The sequence below is a fragment of the Ambystoma mexicanum genome, chromosome 3p (assembly GCF_040938575.1).
Source record: "Ambystoma mexicanum isolate Mex_15411 chromosome 3p, UKY_AmexF1_1, whole genome shotgun sequence".
In the NCBI taxonomy this organism is placed as follows: Eukaryota; Metazoa; Chordata; class Amphibia; order Caudata; family Ambystomatidae; genus Ambystoma; species Ambystoma mexicanum.
Window position 1 is genome coordinate 343,781,113 of NC_090925.1, and position 14,319 is coordinate 343,795,431.

Genomic DNA, 14,319 nt, shown 5'->3' on the forward strand with positions numbered 1-14,319 from the left:
ACAAACCACTAACAACTCTGTCTCAAGGGCACTTCGCAACGCAGTGGAAAACCTGGACCTGGTCGACATCTGGAGAGATCTTCATCCAGCCGATAGGTCCTACTCATTCTTCTCATCCCCGCATGGCCTCCACACCAGGATAGATTACTTCCTCATCAACGGTGAACTTACCCCACAGGTGCACTCTGTGGACTACCTGGGCAGGTCGATCTCGGACCACTCTCCCCTGCTCATGCAACTACGCTTGCAGGGCCCCAGGCCCCCCATCCCGATGTGGCGTATGCCCACGGAGACCCTGACGGATCCTTCCTTCAAGGACACCCTAGAAGAAAAACTGGAAGAATACGTAAGAATCAACACCGGGTCAGTTGAGAAATGGAGCACGCTCTGGGAGGCAATGAAGGTAGTAACCAGAGGCGAGGTGATAGCAGAGGCAGGCGGAATCAGGAGGCAACTGAAGAGGGAACTTGAGGCCAAGGAAGAGGCGATCAGGCGACTGGAAAACAGCCCGACCCCACCCATCGAGAGGGAACCCAAGCTGGCAGAAATCAGGAACAAATGCCGACTCGCCTGGGACAGGCTGTCCAAATTCGACTTCTCCACACGCACAGCTAAGGCACACAAGGAGGCGGACAAACCGGGCAGGATACTGGCCTGGTTGTGCAGGAAAGAGCAACCAAGACAAGCCCTCAAGGAAATCAAAGACGAACACGGAGTAACCCAGAGGACACAGCAGGCAATTAACGATGTCTTCTCAAACTTCTATGCTAAGCTCTATGCCCACGATGAACTGGTCCCAATAGAAGACATTCGAGACACCCTGGATGAAGTGGGTCTCCCCAAACTGAGCTCGGAGCAGCGAGAGATGCTGGGAGAAGCCATCACGAAGGAGGACATCTCGGAAGCAATCAGGTCCCTCTCTACATGCAAGACCCCCGGAACCGACGGCCTCACACCAGAATTCTATAAAGCCTACGAGGAGATCTTAGCCCCGGTTCTACATGGAGTATATGTAGAGGCATATGAGACCGGCATACTACCTGGCAGCATGAGAGAGACACTCATAATACCTATGCTTAAACCTGACAAGCCCATTGATGAGTGCGACTCGTACCGTCCCCTGGCAATGCTGAACTACGACAGCAAAATCCTTACAACCATACTGGCTAAGAGGCTGTCCAGGGTGATCGGGTCTATAATACACGAGGACCAAAACGGCTTTGTCCCGGGGCGCAACACCACAGCCAATCTGAGGAGGCTCCAGCATGTCATAGCACAATCCGCAGGGAGCAACGAAGACCTGGCTGTGCTCTCACTGGACGCCATAAAGGCGTTCGACTCAATATTCTGGGAATGGTTGATCGAGACTTTGAGGGAGTTCGGACTGGGCGAGCGCTTTATACGATGGATTAAGGTGCTCTACAACGCCCCAGTGGCGAGGGTGAAGACAGGGGGCGTGGTGTCTGGATCCTGGGACATCCAAAGGGGAACAAGGCAAGGATGCCCACTGTCACCAATGCTGTATGTCCTTGGCCTGGAACCGGTAGCAATCTATTTCAGGAAGCAGCTCTTCGACGCAGGGATCAGAACGGGTGAGACTGATAACATCATCTCGCTGTATGCAGACGACGTCCTCCTCTATCTGCGCAACCCCCGAATGAATGCACCCACAGCGCTGGACATCCTCGACAACTTCGCAACATACTCCGGGATAAGGTTCAGCAGGCGGAAATCATGCTCCTTCCCCCTGGCCGGGCTTCAGGGGAAGGAAACAGAAGAGCTACCGGACATAGGGATCCAATGGCAGACGGCAGCATTCCGCTATCTCGGACTCACCATCATGCACACGCCTGCCTCCACACACGAAAGCAACACGGAAGCAGCAATGCGAGGGGTACGCAAATCCACCAAATTCTGGTCCCGACTCCCACTCTCCGTGATGGGCAGAGCGGCCATCGTGAAGATGATAATATTGCCGAGATTCCTGTACTACTTCACCAACATAACGCACTATATACCCCCCCCCTTCTTCAGAAAATTGGAATCTCTCATCAGGGACTTCCTGTGGGGCCCGGCCAGACACAGGCTTTCGCTGCACACCCTCACTCTCCCACACAAAGAGGGCGGAATCCAGTTGCCTGAATTCCAAAAATACTACCTCGCAGCGCAACTGACACACGTTGTTAAGTGGTTGTCCGACGAACCAACAGCTGAGACAGGCCTCCTTCGCCAGCTGATAGCCCCAATGCACCCCAAAGAAGTAGTATGGAACTCAAAGGTTGGGCCTCCCGACCCACCCATGCTGGTGAGGCTGGGGAGACAAGTCTGGAACACGGCACGCACGTCGCTCGACCTGGGCCAACCATACATGCCTGAAATCCCCATGCTCGCTAACGTCTGTAAGACACCCACCGATTTACCAGCAATGCGGAAATGGGAGAACTCTGGCTTATACACATGGGGGGACATGTATGAGGATGGAAGCTTCAGAGAATTTGACTCACTACAGATGAAAGAAGGGCTTGCTGCTGGACAATTTCTATGGTACCAAAGGGTGAAACAGGTCGCTAAGGAGACATGGAGCACATGGCCAGAGGAACCGGAAACCCACCCCCTCGTGCAAGAGATGCACAACTTAAGCGACGGCTGGAAACCCACGGCGAGGCTGTATGCCCAACTGAATGACAGGCGCAACCCGAGGAGTGCAATCCTGAAGGAAAGGTGGGAGGCGGACCTGGGGACAGACATCACGGAGAGCGAGTGGGACAGGGCCCTGATACACCCGAAGGAAGTGTCACGCAACGCCAGGTTCAGGCTCATCCAGCTGAACGTCCTATATAGGACCTACATGACCCCACAGAGGGTATCCACATTCAGTAGGAAAACCCCACCAGTGTGCCCATGGTGCACCAGCGAGCATGCAGACCTAATCCACATGTTCTGGACCTGTCCCAAAACCAAGAAACTCTGGTCCGCTGTCGAGAGGACCTGCAGGGGAGCCGGATTGGAAGGGTACGAGTGGACGCCCAAGGAGTGCCTCCTAGGCACATATCCCAGACTGAGCAAAATCAAGCACACGGTGAAACTAATGGACATGGCGTGTATTCTAACAAAAAGAACGATAGCAATGGCCTGGAAATCCCCAGGAGGCCCCAGATACGAACCATGGAGCAGGGAAATGGAGAGATGGACCAGCGCTGAGACCAAAGCCTGGGAGGAGGGGAACAACCGGGGAGGCGAAGACGTGAGCGCAACACTGGAGTCCTGGAAGACCCTCCTGAAGGACATGATCTACCTGACGGATTTTAAGCCCCCTTGAGTGCATCCTCAGCCACGAACTGTCGCCCTGATGCAAACTTAATAGCCACATCCACAACAACCCTAACCCTGGGACTTTAGGAGACAACCGGATGGTGCCTGGAGCGAGGCCCGAAGCGGGGCCGGCAGGTACCCACGCAGTGGAGGGAGGCGGGACGGTCAAAGTTATGGTTCATTCTGGTTTCTTCTCTTTCTTTCCTCCCTTTTTTCCCTTTTCTCTTTTTTTCTTTCTTCCTTTCTTTTATTGCTGTTATGTAATGTTTATCGGGCGAACTCGCGACAAGCCGGATGTTGTTGTGCATCCATGTTTAACTGCTCTTTGTCAATATAAATGCCAATAAAAACATTTAAAAATAAATAAATATAAGCTGTAGCCATCCCAAATTCATATTATAGAGAGGATCTAAACCATAGGTAACCATCGGAACTAGGCATTGGATATATAATTGGCGAGCCGCCCATATCGAGAACCCACTACGATCTCGCGTGAATTTATAGATAAGTGCTGTCAATTGTGCCGCTTTAGTTTTCCGCAGTTGAATACAGGTGAGGTAATTGCCCTTATGATCAAACTCAACACCTAAATATTTATAACTAAGGGTATAGTCGATTTCGGTCATCCCAATCATCATGCGGGGTCTAACAACTCTCCCTGCCGAGAACAAAATCAAATTTGTTTTATTGATGTTAATTACAAGTTCATTAGTCTCAGCGTAGGTCCATAATTGCTTAGCCGATCTAACCAGTCCACTAAAGGTGTGGTCTAATATCACCAGGTCGTCGGCATAGGCAAGCATGGGGCAATGGCAAGAGCCGATTTTAGGGGGGCAGTTATTGACTCCCTGTAGGCAATCTGGTGCATCAGACACAAATAGGTTATACAAAGTAGGGGCTGTAACACACCCCTGCTTCACCCCTCTGGTCTGGGGTATGGGATTGGTCATTGTCCCGCAGTTATTCAGACGCACCTGCACCGTGTTATCTGTATGAAGAAGTTCTAGGTAGTACAATAGAGTTTCAGGACAGCCAAATCTCCTTAGCTTCTCCCACAGAAGGGATCGATTCACTGAGTCAAAAGCGGCCCTGAAATCAATGAAAAGTGCATATATTGGCGGATAATGGTGTTTCAAGGCTTTAGTTCTAAGTGCATTCATTATGAACAAATTGTGGGTGGTAGAGTAGCCTGCTCTAAAGCCGCTTTGGAACTTGTCCAGAATGCCAACACTTGCCACCCATTTTACAAGTTTGCTGAGTATAAGGGCAGCAAACATCTTTCCAGTGCAGTCCAGCATGGATAATAGCCGGTAGTTTTCCGGTTCCGTTCTATTTCCTTTTTTGAACACCGGAATAAGGATTGCTGCCTGCCAAGATGTTGGTATTCGACCCTCTTGGAAGATTTTCCTAAACAGTATATTAAGCAAGCATGCCCAGAAAGGGGGATTTTCCTTCAATACCACATTTGAGAGACCATTCGGACCCGGCGCTCGGGAGGGATTAAGTTCTTCAATTCTACTTTGGATTTCTTTAGTGGAGGACACAAAAGGGGGAGCCCTAGGTTTCCTCCTCACGGTGCTACTGGTGTTATTACCAGCCTCACCATTGCGTTTTTCCAGAAAAGAAATCCAGTCATTTTGGGATATGGGGTTGACCATATTGGATGATTTCGGCCCCTTAGCCTCCCCCAAAACTGACCAGATATTTCGGGTATTTCTACTGCATATAGTGCTAACAGTATGTTGCCAATTAGCCAGCTTTCTCGCTCTCTTATGTAATATCAGCCACCATCGATATTCCTTTTTCAACTTCCTTGTCATTATGGCAGCGGCCATTTTAGATAGCGGGCCGTCTCTGGTCCAACGTATATCTCTTCTCAATTTCCGCTTTCTATCTCTAATGGCCCTGTCATAATTAGCCTCTTTTGGGGTCTTCCCCGCAACCGTTTGCGCTTTACGGGCGCCATGCTCACCCGAAAAATCGCTAATCCATTTTTCAATTTGCATTGGTGACATACAATTAAGTTGGTCAATCATTTCTGGGCCCAATCTTGCAGTGGCCCTAGAGGCGTTAGCTATGTTCTTATCCGACCAAGAGATGCGATTTAAGGAGTGATTACAAGTCAGTTGTCCCAAGTTTACCTCTGCCCCCCTAGGGATAGTCACTCCCATAGTCAGGATCAGAGGGTCATGGTCACTCCATTCACATTCTTTTACCAACATATCGTACACAATTGAGGCAACCTCCCCGCTAGTGAAGATGTAATCAAGAGTACTCCCCGATCTTCCGTTATTCCAAGTAGTCTTACCAGGCCTGTCACTTTTAGTCCGACCATTAATTATCTCTAGGTCCCAACAGCCGAAGAAACCCAACCAGCCCTCCCCCTCCTTGTCGGTGGACGGGAGGTCCCAGAGACTATTCCTGGACAGATAGGGATTATTGCCGGTGCCTCCACCACAATTTATATGGCAATTTAGGTCCCCGGCAATAATAACAAGAAACTTTTCATTGGTCATTCTCCATTCAACAAGGAGATCATGGAGGATGTCTTGAATAAGTTCTCTTATCCTTGCTCCTGGAGGGTTGTAAATGTTAACAAATAGCATTCTGTCGCTAGGCGATCTTATATTAGGCATCACTTCCACAGCACAAATATAGTCGCAGTTAAAAACTGGAATCTGTCTGCTCGAGATCTTGTTCCTCACTGCAATGGATAGGCCCCCAAACGGACGCCTCCATTTGTGGAAGCCTTTATTGTTTACTTCAAAGGTTGTTTCTCCCCTTTTCTCCCATTGCCTTTACATAGATTGTATCTTGTGTTCCCTGTTTTAGGTTTAGCCATAGTTACCGGGCTCACCTTGATGTACAGTTAGAATATCGTAAGTGATACCTCGTAGACAAATACTTTATGTGATGTCCCTGAAAAGTCAGAGAGAGTAACCACCCACAGTGCGTAGTGAAGCCTCAGGCGGAATCTGAGGGGTGGAATACCCTCTCCCCTCTCTCAGCCGGGACGCTGCCTCGGTGTCAACAAACAGTATTTGCCTTACCACTCTTCAAATATCCCTTTGACGAGTCCACGCCCAGGTTCTAGGATATTGTCCTCCGCAGTCCACAAGTGACCACAAAGGACCACTTGTCCTCCCACTTCTCCGCGCGCGCTTCGCGCTGGAAATGGTATTTTGTAGAGTCTGCTGCTGCTCACGGGTGCAAAGCTCCGCCTCCAAATAATGGTAACTGCAAAAATACTTAGAATGCACCACGAATGCACCACAAAGGACCACTTGTCCTCCCACTTCTCCGTATTATTTTGATACTTCAGGTCTACAGAGGCAAGAGACTTTTTTGTAGAAAAGAGACTTAACCACTGAAGGTCCTGATTGCTGAAAGCGGAACTGTTAGCTCGTGCTGGGAAAGCTTCAGCGTGTGTTGTGCTCCAAAGTCTTACCTTGTCCCGTGCTGAAAACGTGGGGAAGGGAGGCCTAACTACCACATACTGACTTATTATTTAAGAATACTTCCTTCTTTCTGATGAACACTATCCCTCACTTCTTTTTGTATTTAGCGCAAGGATTGGCAATAGGTTTTTATAGTATAATAGCATAGGCCCTTTTATTTTGACAAGAGCCACTGGAATTGCCTTATTATTGTTTGATGGTCGAAGCTTGCTCCCATCTTAGATTTAGTTTTAGATTAGGTGTTTTTCCAACCTACCTATACTGTTTAATAAACACCCTTGAACTGTGATCACTTGTGTCTGTCTTTACTGTTGTCACCATGAGTTCCTTACAGACTCCACAATGAACCGAGTTAATAGGCAAGATGAAATTGACATATTGCACCTGTTGAGTACTTCCCTTCAAGAAAGAACAAATTCAAGAAAGAACAGGTAAGTAGTACAATCAAAGGTAAGTAGTAAAAATACAACAAATGCTTCAAAATCTACAAGACCCAAAGGGAAACAAACCAACATATGCAATTTACAGGTATGTCAAATTCAATTGTACTTTTTAAAGAGTTTTACAAGTTCAGGAAAATGTGTCCTTAGGGTTCAATGGGACACTCCCAATAGTTCAGTCATGGTTATAGTGAAAAGGTAAGCACTTTCTAGTTACAGATAACAGAAATGAAGGAGGCAGCAATCATCCAGCTGGGCGGGACGGGGGGGGGGGGGGGGGTTTCTTCAGGCCCTCACCAGAAACCAAGCAGTTCCAGATATTGCCACCTGGGGCCTGCAGAAGGACAGCTCCTGAGTGGACCATCCACTGAACGATCCCGTCAAGCTCAAGGGGGGCCCTGAAGATGGACTGTGCACAACACCCAGACTGCAGATTGTTGCAAGAGGCCCAGGGAATGTGGCCACCAAGGTCACAGTCAGTATCAGGATTCAGGACTCTGGTTCAGATTGAAGATTCACAGAAGGTGCCAGGACCAGACCCACAAGAACCAAAACAATGAAGCATCCCTTCCAGATAACCTACGATGAAGATTGTGCAGCAGCAGTAATGGGAGACACAAAGGTGACCCCACAGCAGGGCTAAGCACACACCAGCCCAAATGTTCCTTTGATACAGAGCAGCTACAGGACTGCATGCTGTGCGTCACACACTGGAGCTGATTTGGCAGAGCAGCAGCAAGTCACTCAGGCAGCAAGGGCCTTACCACTCTTCAAATATCCCTTTGACGAGTCCACGCCCAGGTTCTAGGATATTGTCCTCCGCAGTCCACAAGTGACCACAAAGGACCACTTGTCCTCCCACTTCTCCGCGCGCGCTTCGCGCTGGAAATGGTATTTTGTAGAGTCTGCTGCTGCTCACGGGTGCAAAGCTCCGCCTCCAAATGATGGTAACTGCAAAAATACTTAGAATGCACCACGAATGCACCACAAAGGACCACTTGTCCTCCCACTTCTCCGTATTATTTTGATACTTCAGGTCTACAGAGGCAAGAGACTTTTTTGTAGAAAAGAGACTTAACCACTGAAGGTCCTGATTGCTGAAAGCGGAACTGTTAGCTCGTGCTGGGAAAGCTTCAGCGTGTGTTGTGCTCCAAAGTCTTACCTTGTCCCGTGCTGAAAACGTGGGGAAGGGAGGCCTAACTACCACATACTGACTTATTATTTAAGAATACTTCCTTCTTTCTGATGAACACTATCCCTCACTTCTTTTTGTATTTAGCGCAAGGATTGGCAATAGGTTTTTATAGTATAATAGCATAGGCCCTTTTATTTTGACAAGAGCCACTGGAATTGCCTTATTATTGTTTGATGGTCGAAGCTTGCTCCCATCTTAGATTTAGTTTTAGATTAGGTGTTTTTCCAACCTACCTATACTGTTTAATAAACACCCTTGAACTGTGATCACTTGTGTCTGTCTTTACTGTTGTCACCATGAGTTCCTTACAGACTCCACAATGAACCGAGTTAATAGGCAAGATGAAATTGACATATTGCACCTGTTTAGTACTTCCCTTCAAGAAAGAACAAATTCAAGAAATAACAGGTAAGTAGTACAATCAAAGGTAAGTAGTAAAAATACAACAAATGCTTCAAAATCTACAAGACCCAAAGGGAAACAAACCAACATATGCAATTTACAGGTATGTCAAATTCAATTGTACTTTTTGAAGAGTTTTACAAGTTCAGGAAAATGGGCCTCATTCCGAGTATGGCGGTAAGGGATAGCGGCCACCGCTAACGAGAGCGGTGGCGGTAATCCCTTACCGCCATACTCCGAGTTCCCTTAGCGCCATGGTGCTTTTAACACCTGCTTTTAGCAGGCGTTAAATACCATGGCGCTAAGGGACCTTGATGTTAATTACGCCACCGTAATTTACGGTGGCGTAATTGACGCCTTCCCCACTCCCATTATGCCCTATGGGGCAAGAATGGGAATGGGGAAGGGTAAATGGGGATTGGGGAATTACCGCCCCGCCAACCTTGGAATGGGGCGGTAATTCCGCCAACCACCAAGGCGCTGCCGGTCCGGCGTCAACCAAGGCGTTAATAGCGCCATTGGTTAGCGCCGTACTCGGAATGAGGCCCAATGTGTCCTTAGGGTTCAATGGGACACTCCCAATAGTTCAGTCATGGTTATAGTGAAAAGGTAAGCACTTTCTAGTTACAGATAACAGAAATGAAGGAGGCAGCAATCATCCAGCTGGGCGGGACGGGGGGGGGGGTTTCTTCAGGCCCTCACCAGAAACCAAGCAGTTCCAGATATTGCCACCTGGGGCCTGCAGAAGGACAGCTCCTGAGTGGACCATCCACTGAACGATCCCGTCAAGCTCAAGGGGGGCCCTGAAGATGGACTGTGCACAACACCCAGACTGCAGATTGTTGCAAGAGGCCCAGGGAATGTGGCCGCCAAGGTCACAGTCAGTATCAGGATTCAGGACTCTGGTTCAGATTGAAGATTCACAGAAGGTGCCAGGACCAGACCCACAAGAACCAAAACAATGAAGCATCCCTTCCAGATAACCTACGATGAAGATTGTGCAGCAGCAGTAATGGGAGACACAAAGGTGATCCTACAGCAGGGCTAAGCACACACCAGCCCAAATGTTCCTTTGATACAGAGCAGCTACAGGACTGCATGCTGTGCGTCACACACTGGAGCTGATTTGGCAGAGCAGCAGCAAGTCACTCAGGCAGCAAGGGCCTCGGACTATAGGTTCAAAAGCAACAGAGAGCCACAGAGGGTGCAAGAGGACACTAGTGTAGTCAGGTACAGAGGGTTGTGTGGCATCAGCACGGCTCTCCCGACACAGACAGACAGACAGACAGACACACACACACACCCCTGCTCATCAACCTACAGTCCTATTATAATTGGTCAGCCAAACTCCATACACACAGACACACCCACTCAGACGTGGATTCAGTCAAAACTGGAATCCATTCAACTGAGAGGAAGAATGCCCATTTTGGCCAAAACAAAGGTAAATACCACTAACTGAAATGGCCTGGGTGTAGGACTCTCACAAGGACCTGGTACCTAAATGGCCACCATATAGGATGTTTTGGCTACAGCATGGTGTAGCCGAAAACAAAACATGCAGCTGCCACCAGCCTACTCCTCAACAAACCTTCTGGGGGGTGAATATCACCCACGGAACAAATAGGAGCACCCTTGCCCAGATAACTATATGGGCTACAGCACATCCTCTTCTCCTCTGATACCACTTCCTTATTAAGAAAGTATCTCACAAAAGGAGGACAACCATAGCAAGAGAAATGCTTACACAAACGTTGAAAAGGTAGATGAGGGGTGGGGGTGGTGGGGGTGAGGTGTTATCACTGGGTTACAGGCAGAAGATAAAACATTAACAGTTAGGAACAACATATTTCATTTTTGTAAAAAATGCATGAGCCCTTTTAAGGACCCATATATAAAAGTAAACCTTTGCACTTTTTTGATTGTAAAATGTGCACTGAACAGAGTCACCCTATTGTAAGAATGCATGAGGAAGTATGTGAATCTAACCAGAACCTTTACTCTATCCTAGGATACTGATCTTTAATTCCATATATCTTAAGAACTGGTCAAAATGTGAGGCACAACTATACCATCATTAACTATATACTATCATTAACTATATAATGTCTAATAACATTCATCAAACTCAGTTCGTCATGACAAAGATATTAAAACTGTGAATGGAAATGCACACAACCATTTGATTGCCCATCCTGGAAAAGACTATCTATATTTCTTTATCAGTAAGTGAGAGATGATAATCCAGAATTTACCGCCAGTGCCTCAGATGTCTTCTTAGCAGCTTCATCATTCTCCGCCCTCAGCTTCAAATCGTCCTGATACTCCTTGCAGTTCATATCCATGTGAATCGCCTAATAAAACAAATGGCAGGGGTTTTTAGATACAATGGGCAAAAAGGCTAGTGCAGGTTGTGGCTCATGTGACTGAACACTATGAAAACATTGATTGGTGCAGACAGAAGGACTAACATGGTACAGCCTGGCCCTGGTCCTGTCATAGACTGTGGGTTTGGTGGCTGGTTCTGACCGATACTAGTTTGATACAGAAACTCAATGGTGACTGGTGGAGACTGTACCCATAATGGCTGATGGCACGCATTTTTAAGTAGCTGTTTGCTGTGTATGCTGTGAAAATGCTGGCAGCTGCACTTCGTTGGATTTAAACGTGGAGCGTTTATGGACTTTAATTCAACAGCAGTGATATGGAGCTAGAATACCAGCACATCAAGGACTCTGTTATATAGCTGCAATAGCAATGTTTAGTCTCATATACTTATTTGTTACACTTTTAGTAGTAAGATGAACGGGGGTCCTCCCAGATCTATCAGCAGACTACAATAACCAGAAGGCACGCGCCATTGATGCGCGCGCTTTGGCAAGTAGCATTTTTAAGTAGCTGTTTGCTTTTCGCTCTTCCCTAGAGCACAGCACGCTACTTTGCCACTAAGCTGTTAAGATTGTGGCTGATCACGGAATCTTTGACGGTTATCATTAAGTGAGTTAAAGGGTTACATTGACGTTTATTGTCTTAAACATTTATTAACTTGCGGTGAGTGACTAGCGTGTGTGGCTTGAGTATGGAACTTAGATCGGTTAATAACATCAAAACTCGCTCGAGTCGAACTTGTAGTCGTTAAACCATTTCCCACCCAGGGTTGCTACTGGATGGGAAATTAGCAAAACTTATGAGTTTCTTCAACATAATTGAGCGTGGTACGTGTGCAACTAAAAGGAACCACTTAAACTTATTAGAAGAAGAAAACATTTGCAATGAGATTATTGAGGATCTTTGTATTAGCCTTCCTTGCATTGGCTCTAAGTTGCTCTCTCGCGCTACAACGCCCATGTTTAAACGCTTAGGTTAATGGTGAGAATTTTGCGCACACCCATTGTGCATTCTCTATTGAAAATGTATGTATGGATAATGATAGGGGGGAATCTTCTATGTTCATTGTTCCTCCCTCTTTGACTAATATTGTTAAATCGTGTGATATATCAGAAGCACCTTTATTACCACTAGCATCGAAGGTGCCCTCCCTTGAGTACTATTCCTAAGAGAAGCATTAAGCTAGTCCCATTGCCAATTCGTCCACTTGATCTTAAAGCTTTTGCGTCTCATGGTGGTGCAATTGTAGAGCAGGAAATGAATGACTTCCAGAGCTTGACTGGCATTGCCCTACGTGAGGATGCGGAGAAACTGCTGTCTTTGTGCACTGACTCTTGTACCCTGAGTGATCCATTCGCACCAACCCTTGAATTGGGGTGCATGAATAGTTCGGGTCACAGAGTCATAGTGGACTCTAACACAGGACTTCTAACTTTTGGTCAGCTAAGTGCGAAAGAAGATACTGTACTACCTGAAATGTCTGTACCTAAATCTATGGTGACTCTGCCTCAAGTTGAGAATGTAGAATCTCTTACCAATGTGAGTTTTGGAAGTATGGGAACTGCTGAATTGTTTGATGCATTGGAGAATGTATTGACTACTTTAGTCGACAAACGCGACAATATTGCACGTAAGCTTGATGTGCACTCGGTATTGTTACATAGAAGTATTAACAGATGCAGGAAAACTGTTAGGGACAGCAGTACAAATACAGATATTGTTTGTCTTTGTTTGAGAACAATTTACTCTTGACTGTAGGAAAGCTAACTAACCATGAACAACCGACTGGATTCGGCAGCAGAGGCAAATAACGGATACACTATTACTGAAAATCTTGGTCATTTGTTTGATAAATCCAAAAAATGTGTGCGAGATAGACCTAATAGTAAAACTAATTTGAAAAAAGTTAGTAATAAGAAGAGGCAGCATTATTCCCAGGCTGCAATGTATAGTAATAGACTTCCTAGTCGTATTAAAAATGGATGCGTTAACATTGATAAATTAGTGTCTGCTATCGTTACTGCAAAAATGAGTCCATCTAAATCGGAAATGGTCTCCAAACCTATGTTGGCGAAACATCTACCTCCTTGTCAAGAGCCTAATTATGTAGGAGTCCACTCTGTAGCCGTTCATGCTAAACTTGAATGTTTGACTAAGACTCAATCTAAAAAAACTGTTGGTAAATATGATATTAGAACATTCTTCATTAGTTCTGAAGCAAAAGAGTCCTTGAAGCCACTAGAAAGTTGGTCTGGCACACAAATTAATCAACAAAAGAAAAAAGAAAGCGAAAAAAGAAAAAGGGAGTCTGATGTGTTGGTGTTGGACCTACAACATTTTATTAGATGAAGACAATCAAGATGACTGCCAGAATATTAATGTTGTTGAGACGACTGAACCCATACACAATCCTGATAATTGTGTTAAAAGTACAAGTAAATCAGTTAGATTTAGTGAAAATCCTGCAAAATGTAATAAAGAATCATTGGATGTGGACAAAAAGGATATTTCTAATCATGTACATGCTATTCAATTTCAAGCAATTGATACTCCAAAGAACCTCGTGATTCTGAATAGAAATCATATTTTGAGTTTATGTAAATCCTTAGTCCCTTTACGGATGGTGACTTCAAAAGACTTTAAAATAGTCGATCAATTGGTCACTCCAATGAAAGTGACCACTAATGTATGGTGCTCTGACATACAAACTCTTGAATATATTCTAATTCATGCCAGACTGTTTGAGAAATTGGGTTATACTTGTAAGGAAGCTATGATGCCCATAATAAAAAAATCAATTGACTCCCCTAAGTGCTTTAGGTCACAGTAAATTCCTACCCCTAGGAGTTAAGTTAGCTCAAAAAGATAGAGAGGTCCCTGTAATCGAATCCTTGACTAGAGGCATCAGTAACATCAATAACACCAAAAGCTCTACAAAATGTAATAATCATGAGGCACTTAGCACGGAAGGCTATTGGCAATGGCTGCCAATGGCATTTAAAAATAATTTCGAGAATCACATCGATGTGTTTTCCTGGAACACGAGAGGAAATACACACTATACTAGCAATGGAGTATTATTGGGGCATATCCACTGTTTTTGTATAGTGGTGTTGCAGGAAAC

At 46.1% G+C, this 14,319-nt stretch overlaps 1 protein-coding gene across 1 annotated transcript in view; it reads right to left on the reverse strand.

Moving 5' to 3' along the window:
• Positions 1-14,319, reverse strand: part of RBCK1 (RANBP2-type and C3HC4-type zinc finger containing 1) — a 629,308-nt gene that overhangs the window by 56,398 nt on the left and 558,591 nt on the right. The window contains exon 11 of the mRNA XM_069650952.1: positions 11,063-11,161. Within this exon, the coding sequence (XP_069507053.1) occupies positions 11,063-11,161 (99 nt within the window). The remainder of the gene's footprint in view (positions 1-11,062; positions 11,162-14,319) is intronic.